The sequence below is a fragment of the Podarcis vaucheri genome (assembly GCF_965113315.1).
Source record: "Podarcis vaucheri genome assembly, chromosome: 11".
Taxonomy (NCBI): Eukaryota; Metazoa; Chordata; class Lepidosauria; order Squamata; family Lacertidae; genus Podarcis; species Podarcis vaucheri.
This window is the reverse complement of record NC_138749.1, coordinates 66,322,037-66,337,019: the sequence shown is the minus strand read 5'-3', so window position 1 is coordinate 66,337,019 and position 14,983 is coordinate 66,322,037. Positions and strand designations below refer to the sequence as shown.

General features: G+C 47.7%; 1 protein-coding gene across 4 annotated transcripts in view; it reads right to left on the bottom strand.

Moving 5' to 3' along the window:
* DOCK8 (dedicator of cytokinesis 8) overlaps positions 1-14,983 on the bottom strand; it is a 168,055-nt gene that overhangs the window by 69,796 nt on the left and 83,276 nt on the right. For 2 of the 4 annotated variants that reach the window (XM_082241467.1, XM_082241470.1), the window contains 5 exons: positions 14,350-14,499; positions 12,688-12,801; positions 10,137-10,292; positions 7,948-8,076; positions 4,353-4,492 (listed from right to left, as the gene is read on the bottom strand). In XM_082241467.1, coding sequence (XP_082097593.1) covers positions 4,353-4,492; positions 7,948-8,076; positions 10,137-10,292; positions 12,688-12,801; positions 14,350-14,499 — 689 coding nt within the window. The remainder of the gene's footprint in view (positions 1-4,352; positions 4,493-7,947; positions 8,077-10,136; positions 10,293-12,687; positions 12,802-14,349; positions 14,500-14,983) is intronic. The other 2 variants (XM_082241468.1, XM_082241469.1) reach the window with 2 other exon arrangements.

Sequence of the window (14,983 nt, the reverse complement as noted above, 5' to 3'; positions counted from 1 at the left end):
TCTCCTCGAGGCTGTAGATGCCCACAATTAATGAGACGGGACTTACTGTCAGAGCTGCTTCCAGATCCTAGCTCACAGAGGATCACGCTAGCCAGCGATCATTAAGTAAAAGTCTTTATTGAGTTACAGTCTCCATTCTCAAGCTGCTGCGTGCAACTCTACGTCTAATGGCTAGATCGGCGAAGTCCCGTCTGAGTCTCCGCCCCTTGCGCACCAACTTAATATCCTAGCCCTGCTCCACCTTTTCCGCCTGACTGTTCTCCTCTGGGTCCCTCTGCCCCCCGGGGTCTCTCCCTTCCTGGATTCTTCTGACGCCGACCCCCCGGACTCTCCTGTCTCCTTGCGCCGGGCTTTAGGACCTGGCTCTCTTTCAGGGCTGCCTACTGCGTCACTTCCCTGTGCATTTGAACTTGGCGCGCGCGCCCAACCTTCCACTTTCCGTCTGACCGTTTCTTCGCTCCCCGATGGAGGTGTGGCCACTCCTGACTCACGCCCTCCCCCCTGTTGTGAGCTGCCAGCGCTTGATCCCTGGCTCTCTTCCTCTTCCCTGCTCTCTGGCGGTGACGCTGGTCCCGATTTCCAACTGCTCTCCTCTGAGTCCCCTCTGGCTCTATCTCCCTGGGGTGTCCCCCTAGGCTCCCCCCTTGCCCTGGCCACTGGTGCTCCTTTCTGTGAATCTTCTGATTCACTGGAAAGACTCGGAGATCTCGGGTCGTCGTCAGCACTCATCTTTTCCTCTGCCTCCTCCCCCTCGCTCTCTGTTTCCTCCCTTGCCCTTGCCTCTGCTCCTGAACCCCTGACAGTATGCTTCCTCGACGACATCCTGATCTTCTCGGAATCGCAGGAGACTCACGAGAGTGACGTAAAGGAGGTCCTGCAGAGGCTACGGGAGCACAGACTCTACGCCAAGCTGGAGAAGTGCCAATTCGACATGACGGAGGTGGATTTCCTGGGCTACAGGCTGTCCGACAAGGGACTAGCCATGGACAGCGCCAAGGTCCGCGCGGTGTTGGACTGGAAGAGCCCACGCAATCGGAAGGAGGTCCAGAGGTTCGTCGGCTTCGCCAACTTTTACCGCAAGTTCATCAGGGGTTTCGCGAAAGAGACGGCAGCTATCACGGACACTCTCAGCTCCAAGAAGAAGAAGTTCACCTGGACGGACCAGGCGGAGCAGTCCTTCAGGCGACTTAAGAGCCTCTTCGCGTCCGAAGAACAGCTGCTACACGTGAATCCCGGCAGGCCCATGCGGGTTGAGACTGACGCGTCTGACAGAGCGGTGGGGGCCGTCCTCTTGCAGGAAGATCCGCAGGGGAACTGGAGGCCTTGCGCTTTCTACTCCCGGAAGCTCAGCAAGTCGGAACAGAACTACACCATCTGGGACAGGGAGTTGTTGGCCATCCACGCGGCTTTCAAGGCGTGGAGGCACTTCCTCATCGGAGCCAAGCACACCGTGCAGGTCCGCACGGACCACAAGAACCTGGAGTATTGGCGCACGGCGAAGCTCCACAGCCAGAGGCACATACGCTGGGCGGAGTTCTTTGCGGATTTCGACTTCAGGATTGAGTACATCCCGGGAGACAACAATGTCATAGCAGATGCGCTCTCCAGGAAGCCGCGATATCTCGAGGAAGCGGCACCAGTGGCGGCAAGGCACATTTTCGCACCGCAGGCATGGGCCTGCGCTTCAGCTGCCGTGGACCTGGATGCGGTGCATCGCGCGCTGCAGACGGATCCGTTCGCACAATCCAAGATGGAAGAACTGCGGAGGGGCACAGCGCAGGACGTTTTCCAGATACGCGACGGCCTGCTGACCCACAAAGGTGCTCTCTATGTGCCGGGGGACGATCTCCGCGCGAAGGTTCTACAGCAGTTGCACGACGCACCCAGCGCGGGTCACTTCGGCAAGGAGAAGATGGCGGACTTAGTAGCCAGGGATTTTTGGTGGCCCCAGATGCGAGGAGTGGTCGCGGATTACATCGCCAGGTGTGACACTTGCCAGAGATACAAGCCAGTGCACAAGAAGCCAGCGGGACTGCTGGAACCACTGGAGACGCCACTACAGCCGTGGGAGAGAGTGGCGCTGGACTTTGTTACTGATCTACCCAGTTCGCGAGGCAAGACGGCGGTACTTGTGGTTGTGGACCTGTTCACCAAGATGGCACATTTCATTCCTTGCGCAAAGGTGGCTACAGCGGAACATACCGCCAAGCTGTTCATAGACCACGTGTTCAGGGTGCACGGCTTACCACGGTCCATCCTGTCCGACCGGGGCCGCCAATTCATTTCCAGTTTCTGGCAGAAGCTCCTGGGTATCCTGAACGTCAAGATCAACTTAGCGTCGGCAAGGCATCCACAGACCAACGGCCAAGCGGAGAGGGTCAACGCCATCATGCAGCAGTACCTGCGCTGTTACGCCAATCAGTTGCCTACAACAACACGAAGCACGCGTCAACGGGGGTGACACCGTTCTTCGCCAACAATGGGCGGCATCCCAGAACCTTCCCGGGATTAACGATGATGGCGGAGGGGGAGCCCCAGGGAGCTGAGCACTTCGCAGCAGAATTGCAGGAAGTCCACGAGGAGCTCCGACGGCACTTGGAGCTAGCTAAACGCATACAAAGTGCAGGCAGACAGGCACAGGAGGGCAGGGGAGGACATCCAGGTGGGGGACTGGGTATGGTTGGCGGCCCAGGCGGTGCCAGCCAAGTCGTTAGCTAAGAAGAAGCTAGGACACAAACAACTAGGGCCATACCAGGTTGAGGCCAAAATCAATCCTGTAGCTTTTCGGTTGGCCCTCCCAGAAGGTTCCAGAATGCACCCGGTCTTTCATAGGTCGGTGCTCACACCCTACAGGGCCCCGCACAGGTTTCAGGAGCCAGGGGCAGCACTAGACCCACGCAGAAAGTCACCAGAGGGGGGGAAGTCACCGAGGGCCACGACACTCAACGAGGTCACGGAGATTCTGGACTCGAGATGGGGGGAGGAGGGAGTAGAATACCTCCTCGCCAGGGAAGGCACCCCGGCCAGCGCCAACAGTTGGGTGCCGGATTATGCTCTGGAGGAACCACTTCTCAAAGACGAGTTCCATGCACTCTTCCCACACAGACCCATGCCAGCGGATTATTTCGACGACTGGCTTTTTACGCCCACACTTTCCGCCAGCACGTTCCAGGGGTTCTCCTCAGCAGAGGAGACGACGCCGGAATCGAGCCCTCCAAGGGGATCGTGCTCGGGGGTGGACACGGACCGCTCTTACTGGTGGGACGATCAGCCAGAAGTGGGGTGGAGCAGGAGGTGGCTAAGGGGGCCTTGGCAGACAGCATCGCCCGAGGTAACTGGGGGAGAGGCGGACATGGACGTATTGGGGGAGGAGGACGGGTTCGAACACGCATACAATGAACTGGAAGCTGAGGAGATCGACGTTGACGAGCTTGTTACGGACTGGCCGGATCCAGATGAACTGCGGCGCACCGGGGGGAACGAACTGTTTCCAGCATCTACCCCCGCAACGGGGGAGCACCCGGAACCTGCACCCCAGCAGCGGGAGGGGGGAAGGGGGCTTCGAGGGGGAATGGATGTCAGGGGTTCAGGGGCAGAGGCACATGGGAGGCAGGAGAGGGAGGACCATTGGGCAGAGTCCGAGGACAGCGAGGAGGAGGAGGACTGGGGCCCAAGGGACTCCATGAGCTTTTCCAGTGAATCAGGGGATTCCCAGGAAGGGGCGCCTGTAGCCAGGGGGAGAGGAGCCCCAGGGGGGACTCATCAGGGGGAAAGAGCCAACAGGGAATCCCGAAGCAGCAGCTGGAGATCAGGGCCGGCTTCCCCTCCAGAGCGTAGCGAGGGGGGGGAGTTCCAGTGTGTCAGGAGAAGCAGCTGGAACGGAGGGGAGGTCAGAACAAGCCACTCTCCCGGAAGGGGAGGGGAGCAGTGAGAGGAGTGACGTTACCATCAGGAGAAGGGTTGGAAACTGGGCGCGCGCGCCAAGTTCAAATGTGCAAGCGCGCGGGGAAACGGAGAGCCCGGGGGAGGAGCCAGGTCCCAAAGCCCGCAGGAGGGAGGGAGAGCCGTCGGGAGATTCAGCGTCAGAAGAATCTAGGAGGGGCGGAACTCCAGCGGGCAGAAAGACCCTGCGGAAAAGGAAAGACAGGAGGAGGTGGGGCAAAGCCAGCATCTTAAGCTGGTGTGGGGGGGGAGCGAGTCAGAAGGGACTTCTACGGTCTAAGCTAACAGACGTACGGCTGCGCGCCGCTACTGTGGAACAACTAATGGACTTCAATAAAGACCTTTGTATATAAAGAGAAACTGGCGTTGGTCCTTTGTGAGCTGGGACCTGAGGCAGCCGTGACACCTACCCTTCTGCTTCTGTGTCTAGGGCAGCTGCCAGTTCAGTGAAGAGTAACCCTGTTAGGAAGTGTTGCTGCCGATATTCTGCCGTCAGGTCAAACATGTTGGCAAATTTGTGATCTTGGAAACTTGAGCAGGAGCTTGAATTCTGCAAAAGAAAAAAAAAGGCGGTGCTTGCATTCAATTCAAATGCATAAATGTAGTAACAGAGCTGCCCTTGCCATTATCACACTATTGAACATTCTTTAAGTACTTAAAATATTTGTTGAAAATATTGCTCCTTATAAGATCTTTAAATCTTTTCAAAAAATAGCATCAGCATAAAACTGTCCAGCTCAACAAAGGTCCACATCATTGCTCTCAACTCATTTCATTTTGTTTTACCACGATGGGGCACTCATGAACTCAGGTCTGTCCCTCCTTTCTCTGTATTCTGATGAAGAACCCTGAGAATGCAAAAATTTGTCATGTTTTTGTGATGTTTTACAGGACATGCCCAACTGTAGACTTTAAAGTTTACATAATAATTTATATGTATGGAATTTGTCTTATTTTTATTATTTTCATGCCCCATCAGCCACTGCAGCCAATTGGAGCTCTCCAGTGGGTGTTCCTGGACATTCAGGAGGTCAGTCCATGCATTTACCATGAGAATCACCCATGGAAATCGGCTACTGTGCAAAATATGAAATAGGTCTTAGGTGTGTAGTTCCTGATCTGTAGTGGCTCATATCCTCACAGGGCAACAAGAGAGCCAAGACTGCTTGATTCAGCTATTAGCAGTGTTGGCAGGTCTACTAGGGCAAATGGGGAACTGCCCTACCAAATGAATACCAGTTTGCATTCATCCAGCCCTCCACCTGCCTGCCCTTTTACTTATAACCAGTCCATGGGGCAGCACTGCCAGACAGCATCCACCTCCTGAGTCTTAGTTTTATTCCACATGCCTCAGAAGGGAAGATTCCCATCAGCACCAGGCAGCATAACCAATGGCCAAGGCTGGTGAAAGCTGTGTTCCAGCATCATTCGGAGGGCTACAGGTTCCCCATCCCTGCTCTAGATCAATACAAATCATCTGGAGAAATCTAAGTTGAGCCCCAGCCAGAGTTAGCTCAAGCACTGTACAGTGGTACCTCTAGTTGCGGACACGATCCATTCCGGGGTGCCATTCGCACCCCGAAAAGTCTGCAACTAGATCGGTGCTTCTGCGCAAGTGTGCAGCGTGATAGAGCTCTTCCGCGCACATGTGAAGCGTACAGAACGCTTCTGCGTGTGTGGCGAAACCCGGAAGTATACACTTCTGGGTTTGCTGTGCTTGCAACCTGAAAAGCTGCAACTTGAAGCGAATGCAACAAGAGGTATGACTGTACAGGAAGGCAATGGATCATCACATAACAATCCGTATTAGCCAATACTGCAGAAAGCAGGGACTACATCTTTTAGCTGTCGTGCAGGCATGCCCCAAGCTGGCAGAAGTTCTGCAAGGAGACCAGAATTGTTCAGCTGGTAGCCAGCTGCAGTATTAAATCATGCAATTCTAGCAGAAGGCACTGCTGACTTCAGAAAGTTCACTTTGTAAGTCATTCTTAAATGTAAAAGGAGATGGTGTCCTTACTTAGCAGAAAGAGTTGCCTTGAATAGCTACTTTCCTATCTCTAACCCTGCTGAACAGGGAACCAAGCAAAGGGCCAGAGTAGCTGGGGCAACCCTATCAGATGGGCAAGGTACAAATAATAAAATTGTTCTTGTTGTTATGGAGACCTAGGCGATCTTAAGACTATCTACCCATGGAAGCTCAGTTTACTTGGCTGTAGGGCAGCACAAAATCTGAGGCCTGGTTTTGGTCTAGTCTAATCACTACAAAAGGAGAGAACCATACACTCGTTGGGAAAGAAGTATCTTCTGCCAGTTGTACAATACCAAGCATATGAGGAAATGGTATTGCACAAGAATCGTCACGGCTAGGCCAGTAGAATGAAGGTGAAGGTCCATTTGGGTGAATAAATTTAACCAAAACCATCTCCCTAATCTTGATTAATCTCCGATATCATTCCAAAGTACCAAAAATGATCATACTTGATGGAAGAAAAAATGAAAAACTTACAGGTGATACCGAGGCTACAGCAAAGAAACTGAGGAGCATTGAACTTGTAACGTAATCAACTGTGATAATAGCATAATCTGTTATGGTAATTTTTTACTTTAGTTTAATTGTTGTCCTTATTGACACATCTGCTGTCATAAAACTGCCTCATTGTGAATTGCGCCTCAATATATTTAACATAAATGTTAAAAAGTCTCCATGCATCTATTATTTCAAGATGGCATGCAAACATCATTCCCCCCCCCCCACAAGATAGACATGTCTTTGTATGCAATAATATTCTGAAAAACAAATTGGGGATCTTGTAATGTTGCATAATTGAATATAATGCATAATTTTAATTTTTTTTAATCTTTCTCTTGCTAGGTTTTATTACCTTACTTGTCGGTATTTAAAGTTTCTGACCGATTTTTTTTTATTATTTCACAATATAGCCACTTTTTGTAATTCTTTAAAAATATTTCATTGCATTTCCATTTTATATATTCAAATACAATCAAATTATTCCTTCTATTAATTTTTTGCTCATTTGATGGAGGGAAGCTTAGCAACTTCCCTCCATCCCACCCATGGCTTTCAAAATATATCCTCGCATTTATACATTTTTTGAATCTACACTTTCTTTTTAAATTTAGCTCAATCTTTAAATAAAAGTAAAAAGGTACTAATTGTAAACATTACAAGACTTTTTACAATACTGCTAGATTTGTTAATTGATTACAATTACAGTGGTGCCCCGCAAGACGAATGCCTCGCAAGACGAAAAACTCGCTAGATGAAAGGGTTTTGCGGTTTTTGAGCTGCTTCGCAAGACGAATTTCCCTATGGGCTTGCTTTGCAAGACGAAAACGTCTTGCGTTTTTTGCAAGTTTGTTTCCTTTTCCTTAACACCGTTAATACAGTTGCGACTTGACTTCGAGGAGCAACTCATAGAACGTGGTGTGGTAGCCTTTTTTGAGGTTTTTGGTGATTTTTGAAGCTTTTCCAAAACTTTCCCGACACCGTGCTTTGCAAGACGAAAAATTCGCTAGACGAAAAAACTCGCGGAACGAATTAATTTCGTCTTGCGAGGCACCACTGTATCCTTTAAACATTGCGTAAATATACTCCAGTCTTCAATTTTCATAATTTTAAATACCACAAAACAAAAAACAAATCTGCACTTTCAGAAAAAAACAAACCTATAATAACCAATATTATTTTAAATTTTAAGACGAACAACTTTGTTTCATTATTTTTTTTCTATCACAGCTATGGATTGTAATGAAGGAGGTGAGGACAGGTGACCCCACCTAGGCCCGAAGTCACCGTAGGCCTCAAAACCAAATTTCTCCTTTCTCTCTTCTAAAATCCACAGCTTCAGCTTTTCTCTGCTTTCTCACAAGATGCTGCTACATAAGCAAAATGTTATTTTTATCAGTACAAGAAAGCTTCAGAGCTAATGAATGGCTCTGTCAATGCCAAGCAGAAGCAGGCATGAGAACTGAGTCTTGTCTCACCCAGTTGCAACAAATTTCGGACACGCTGACACACAGGCTTCTCAACCCCCCTTTTCCCTGGGAAGGGTGCCAGGAGTCCCAAGACAGGAGTTTCTGTTTATGCTCAGGGAAACTCAACATGGGGCAGGGCTCCTGAGGAGGGGGGGAAAGGGGAGGGAACCGGAGGGAATATATACTCTGTGCAATGGCTATAAAACTTGTGCTAAGCTTGTGAATTGCCACGCTTGCTCCTTCTACCAGCCATAAAGCTCTTTCTCTGAAATTAACCCTTGAGTGTCTGTTTGACTCCCACTTCCCTTCCTGGGCGCAATGCTCTTCCCACCCGAAGGCAAAGCCTGAAAAGGCTACAGTACGAAAGTTGTACCCAGTAGCAATTTTCCCCACATGATGTCCAAAAAATGTAAAATTCTGTTACAATACATTAAAAAACCCATAAATTTCATTCTTTGTTGAGAAATAGCATGTCTTTGCAATAATTTTCACCATTAAAAAACTTTTGATTTTATCATGCCCACATGCTGAAAATTTAGGTTTTCTGAACCTAGTTTTCCCACCAAAAAAACTACATTTATAATTTTTTAAGGCATTTATAAAATCTTTTGAGTTCTGGTGTACTTTTTCCTGAAATTCTCAGGATGTTATTGAGCTTTGCATAAAATTTCAAAGAGATCAGATCATTGGTTATGGAGAAAAAAAATAAAATGTACACAAGGCCGAGGATCTCAAGAGGGACAGAAACACAGATTCCAAGAAAGTTTGAAGTGCTATAAAATTTAAACTGTTTGAGAAAGAGGGGAAAAATTTAAGGGGGTTTCTTTCAACCATAAGAGAAGGGCATACACCAAGTTTCATCAAAATCCGAGATGGTGGGTGGCATGACCGCGTTGAACTGATGTAGAATGACCTGGCAGTTCTAGAACTGGTAACAGCTCTCCTGCTTGAAAAGCTACAGAACTTGCATTTCAGACAAGGCTAAACTGTGAAACCTTTTTATTCTCTGCACAAATCAGTAGTGGCCAGTGGGGGAGGGCAGCGCCACATCTGGCCTCTTGTCTACAGAGTCGCTGGGGGAGGGATGAGTGTTGGAGAGGTTGGGACTGTGAGCAGAGTCGTAGCTAGCTGCTCCGGCACCTGGAGCAGCAGGGGGTGGGGCGATCCGCCCACGGGGGCACTGTGGTCTGCCCAGGGGGGTGGCACGTAGTTCGCCTGGTGGGCGCAAGCCCCACACTGCTGTTTTGGGCAGCACGGGGCCCGAGCCACTGTATCACTCCCAGGAGAGAAGAAGCGTGACTTGGGCGCGCTGCAGGCCAGGCCCTGCGGTAAGTGCTGCCCCCCGCGGTGCGCCATTTTGTCACCCCCCTCGAGGATGACACCCAGGGTGGGCAGCACCCCCTCTGGACCTGGCTGTGAGGGAACAACAATGGAGCCAATCTGGTGCTCCTGCCAGAACACCTGAGCAGCTCCAAACCTCTCCACCATCTCTCCCTCTCTTGGTCTGTGGCAGTGACTACATGAACAGAAATGTAGAGCTGTGGCTTCACCAACTGAGCCATTTCTGCTAAGAATGAACCAATAAAAACAACAAGCTGACCATCTGTTTACCATTATAGTATTGCCTGCCACCCCAATCACCAAGCAGTGTGAGATTCCAGCGCTTCCAGGCACTCACCCAGGGTTCGTGTTTCCTTTGGAAATGAGGCACGGTGGCGACTGTGGTGTCTTTATGATATATGGTTTATTTACACACGTATACCTATGATGGCTATGATAGCCTATGATGGCTCAAAACATTAACACCCCAAAAGGCTCTTGTTTCTCCCATAGCTCAAGCCTTGGATTCAAACAGACTATTTCTTCAGTTTGCTGCTTTACTTCTAGGTCATATCACTACTAACTCTACTCCAAACTCTGACCTTATCTGCTAAGGGAGGTGCCGCCCCCATTTGCCATCTTGCACCAACCCCCCCCCCCTTAATGGATCCCAGGCTATCACCCAGGCTATAAGCTTACCAGGAGATTACCCTGGCTATTCCAAGAATTAGAATCCTTGGTTAAATTCTAACACTTGCTGGATCCAGGAATTAGAAGAGTCTAGCACACAGCTTAACACCCCAAATTCATAACACTACCCAGTAGATGTTTACTCATACTTTCATCACACATAGCAAACTATAGGAGTGGGTACTTACCTGAGATGACAGAGAAGGAGAGGGAGATGTTGGAGCAGATCCTGAAGTCATAAAGAAGAGATTCAAATTGAGGTAATGTTCATGACTGCAGAGAATTTGGAGAAACTCCAGCCTCATGGAAATCAGTGTTGGAAGAGTATTAAGTTTATTTGACAACTGAAAAAAATTACAAAGGAAAACATGACTAGAGTGAATAATTGTATAAACAGAAAGAAATACCCTGCCTCACTTTAGCATAATTTTTTGTTTAATAAAAATAATGAAGGAGCATCAAATACTGTAAACTGCTCCTTTTAATACTTGCATCTTGTAAGTTTCCATCCATTAGAATCTAATGGTTTGATGTTCTTTGCTAGCAATAATGTTTTATCACTTGACCGACTTTCCACTAATGCAATGCTTTAGCAAATTTGTCTGGAAAGTAGTTTCCTTGCTTGTGAAATTAAAAATAACACTTGCAATTGTTACCAACAGCAAAGTAAACACATAGAGTCCAAAGGCCCTTCACACAACTGCATTACACCAGCAAACTTTAAAGTGTTTTTCATCCACTTTATTTTGGATACAGGAAGTTGATGAGAGAACTTTAGCTTTCTTTGCACAAAAGTATAAAAACAAAATACCATATTTTTCCATGTTTAAGACACCCCATGCATAAAATGACCCCTATTTTTTTGAATCCCAAATTAAGAAATCAATATTTTAAATTAGGGTTGCCAAAACCATGAATGACATTGTAACTTACAAGCAGATGGAAATCTGTAGCATTGAAAGGGGCAAGGAGGCATGTGGAAGAGAAAGCCTGCAGAGGACGGGCAAGAGGCCCCCTCCAGCCTGCTCCCCTATCCCCCAGCAAGGGTGAGAGGAGTCTCTCAGTGCCAGGGCCATCTTAAGCATATCTGGCACCGTGGTGCAAAGATCCCTCCGGCACCACCCCCCTTTCCCAGAGTTGTCGACCTTTTCCCAAGCCTCTGCAGGGATCGCTTTCCTCCTGCAGAGGCTTGGGAAGGAAGGTGCACACCCACCAGCCATATGGTTGACGGGGCACAGCTGGCAGGTGTGCAGGGAAAGGGGAGGCCGCTGGAAAAGCCGCACAGCTCCCCCACTCGCTGAGAGGCCAGCGCTCTGGCGCAACGAGCCAGTAAGCCCAATAGGAAATAAGGCTCTGCTAAGTGCCACCTTGCCCAGGGGGGCCTGTGGTCCCTGAACTACTCCAGAGTAAGCACGTTGTGCGTGAGAGGAGAGGCAGGGCTCTCCAAGGTGGGGAGGTTGGGTGAGGACAGCAACACCAACACGCAGCTCTGGGGAGGGTGACCTGAAGGAAAGGCAGTGAAGGGTTGGAGGCATTCTTGTGTGTGTCCTGAGGGGAGGGGCAGAGGGATGGCGCTTGCTCACATTCAGATCTGGCTGGCTGCCAGATTTTGCTGTGAGTTGTTTTTTACTCCTTCACCTGCTGCTGCTGCTGCCTGATGCTTGAATGGTGGAGCTGAGCGCTTCACTGCTGCCACGGCTGCAGCAGCAGAACAAACAGTAACAGCTACTGGGAGAGAGGCTTGCAAGGCCCTGCCACCGGAGGAGCTCAGCCTGAGGTAGCCATGTCCTGGGGACCATCAGTGGCAGCGGCAGCAGGTTCTTGAGCTTTCTTTGGCCGATTGCTCTCCAAGGTTTTTTCGTCCAAGCAGACAAACTGCCCAAGCCAAAAGTCTGAGTATAAGACTACCATCCGTGTATACCATGGGTAGGCAAACTAAGGCCCGGGGGCCGGATCCAGCCCAATTGTCTTCTAAATCCGGCCCATGGACTGTCTGGGAAGCAGTGTGTTTTTACATGTGTAGAATGTGTGCTTTTATTTAAAATGCATCTCTGGATTATTTGTGGGGCATAGGAATTCGTTCATTCCCACCCCCCAAAAAAATATAGTCCGGGCCCCCCACAAGGTCTGAGGGACAGTGGACTGGCCGCCCTGCTGAAAAAGTTTGCTGACCCCTGGTGTATACAGTATGTGGCTCAATGACAAAGGTCTAAGAACTAAGCTCCATCAGTGTCAGAGTGGGGGAAAGACTCGTCTCCTAACAGATTCTGGCAGGAGCTGCTCTCTGCTTGACACCACCCCACTGGACTAAAAGTTGATTCAGACATTCAGGAAGACCATGCCCTCATAACACAGTCCTCATGGGTTTGTATACTAGTCCAGAAGCCCCCCGGATGTTCACTTGTTCAGACACCCCACCTCTCTTCACAGATGGCTTTTTGACCAGGAGGCCTAACAAGAAGCCTTCTGCCAAACGAATTAGCATCGCATGTACAAGATGACTGTGATGTTGCATTGCGTTCGAGGAACTGATTCTCCTGCTCTAATAAGCTAATAGGGCTTATTAGCTGGAACTGTCCCAGCCGTATAATTAAAACAGAAGTTAATTATATGAAGGAATGAAGTGAAGCTAAGGTTGCCATCTAGGCCCACTAGGGAGGGCACACTCTTCCTACTGAACATGGTGGGGCTTCCTTGGATGGTGCTCCATGTTCTGGTGGAGGTTTCAGTCAGGCCTACCTGGTTGCAGTAGTGTTTGATGAGGTTAAAGACAAATCCACGATCCATGAGAGATAGAAGATCATACAGGAAAAATGCTAGGCTAATGTTGATCTTTTCTGCTTGTTCACTTTCCTTTAAAATAACAATTAAAATATGTTACTACACTTAAAATTAGCTTTTTTTTTTACACATATTTTGAAGGGGGAAACCTATAAAATAACCAGAGGACTTTTCAGGTTATTGTTTATGTGAGTGCCCTCTTGACCAGCCATGCAAGTTTGTCAAGCACCTGGAAAGCCACATAACATGAGTGCCATGCAGCTAACAGCCCAGAAACAACCACTTTTACAGGCATGGAAGAAACTTAATATTAGCATTTGGAAATGAAAATGGCAATGTGTCATTTAAGGCTATTAATCATGATAATACTTGTAACACGTAACACAAAGTGCAAAAACCTGTTTGACAATCTAAAGCTTGACTGATTTTAATAGAAGGCATTGGCCAGCCTTAGCATTAAGCAGTGTGAGGATGAGTTTGAAAGTCATAAAAGGGCAGTATTTGTTCCTTGTTTAACATACTACTATTTTTCTTTTACTGCCAGAGAGAAGCACTTGTCTGATTTTCTGCCTCATGTCAAAATAACTTGGCCAGCCTTGAGTACAATGAACCTTGGCCTGTGAAGGTGTGGGTGGTGAGGAAAATGTCATTTTCTGTTCAACCTGAGGTAGTAAAATGCATTGGGCCACCTCTGAAGTAATAAATCTCAATGGTGTTATAAAATCCATGGGTTTTGTAATCTTTATATAATTTATTATCCACCTTCAATAAAATTAATCCTGGTGTCTTATAAAATTCAAATTTCAAAATCATCATAAAATAAAAAAATATTTTGAAGCCCTGGAACTTTGCCACTTTAGGGCTCTTTTGGAAAACAAATTATGCAGAAAATCTGTATAAGACCATATCAAATTTGTTGCTGTTACATTTGTTGAAGCCTGCAAGAATAGAAAGTTCTTAACCTGGCTGCCTTATATAATAATTAGTTCCCATGGTGAAAAAGGTAAAGGACCCCGGGACAGTTAAATCCAGTCAAAGGCGACCGTGGGGTGTGGCACTCCTCTCGCTTCAGGCCAAGAGAGTCAGCGTTTGTCCACAGACAGCTTTCCGGGTCACTTGGCCAGCAGGAATAAACCACTTCTGGTGCAACGGGACACTGACGGAAGCCAGAGCACATGTAAATGCCATTTACGTTTAATGATTAGGTCCCATGGTATGTTCTGAAGACACATGAAGCCACCATCTTGCTACAGCCAAGTAGGTTTGCCCAGCACCTGAGATACCACCTTGGGTTTCATGACAGAAGAAAATCAGGATGTAAATGTAAGAAAATGAATATATTTTAAAATACCTTTGTTGGTCTGCTCACATAGCAGTATGAAAGAACATAAATCAGAGTATAATAGTTGGGGGGAACATATTCAAAAGTTATTCACAAAACAAATACCTTGAAATGCAATTTATTGGTGTTCAAACCATTTCTACCAAATTTCAGAATGTCTTTCTGTCTTATCGATAGAGTAGAGAAAGCAGATATAGGGAAGTTTTTCAATTGCTCTGCCTTTGATAATACTAGAGCCAGTAGTCATCCAATGAAGCTGATTAATGGGAGAAAATTACCTTCTGAGGTTTGACTAAAAGTGCTGCAATCTCTGAGGTGACCACATTCACTATAGTGGTGATGTCATCCTTGAAGCGATTGGAAAATCTACTTCGGCGGGGCGTGTCCTGTTTGTTCATGTTATCAACATACTGAGCCATGCTCTTGATCTTTAAAAGAATAGGCACTGTTTAATAAATGTGTGGCTTTGAAATGAAGCCAAACTGGGGACTTGAGAAAATCAGCATATTCTAGAGCCCTTTAAGAAACCCTCCTCAAACTTTTCCTGCATTCCCTGAAACCTGAGACAAAAACCTCTAAAATCTGTACCAAAAATCTTTGCAAGGAATGTCAAGTATTCAAACATCAACTCAGAATCAATACCCAAATTTCCAGAATTCCTGCATATAATGCAATAATACACAAGCTCCCTGGCTTGATTTAAATATAATACTGGTGGTTTTTTAAAATAAAATAAAAAATCACAAAGACATCAGTGCAGGGATTCATGCAACTGGTGTCATGTTTACATTGGCCTATATTTGTACTTCTGCCTTTGCCTGCACATGAGAGGCTTGCCGAGTGAGACAGAACTGCAATGGCAGTGGATTACTGAGTGAGAGGAGGAAAGGGAGGTTGGGGCTGTGTGGGCAC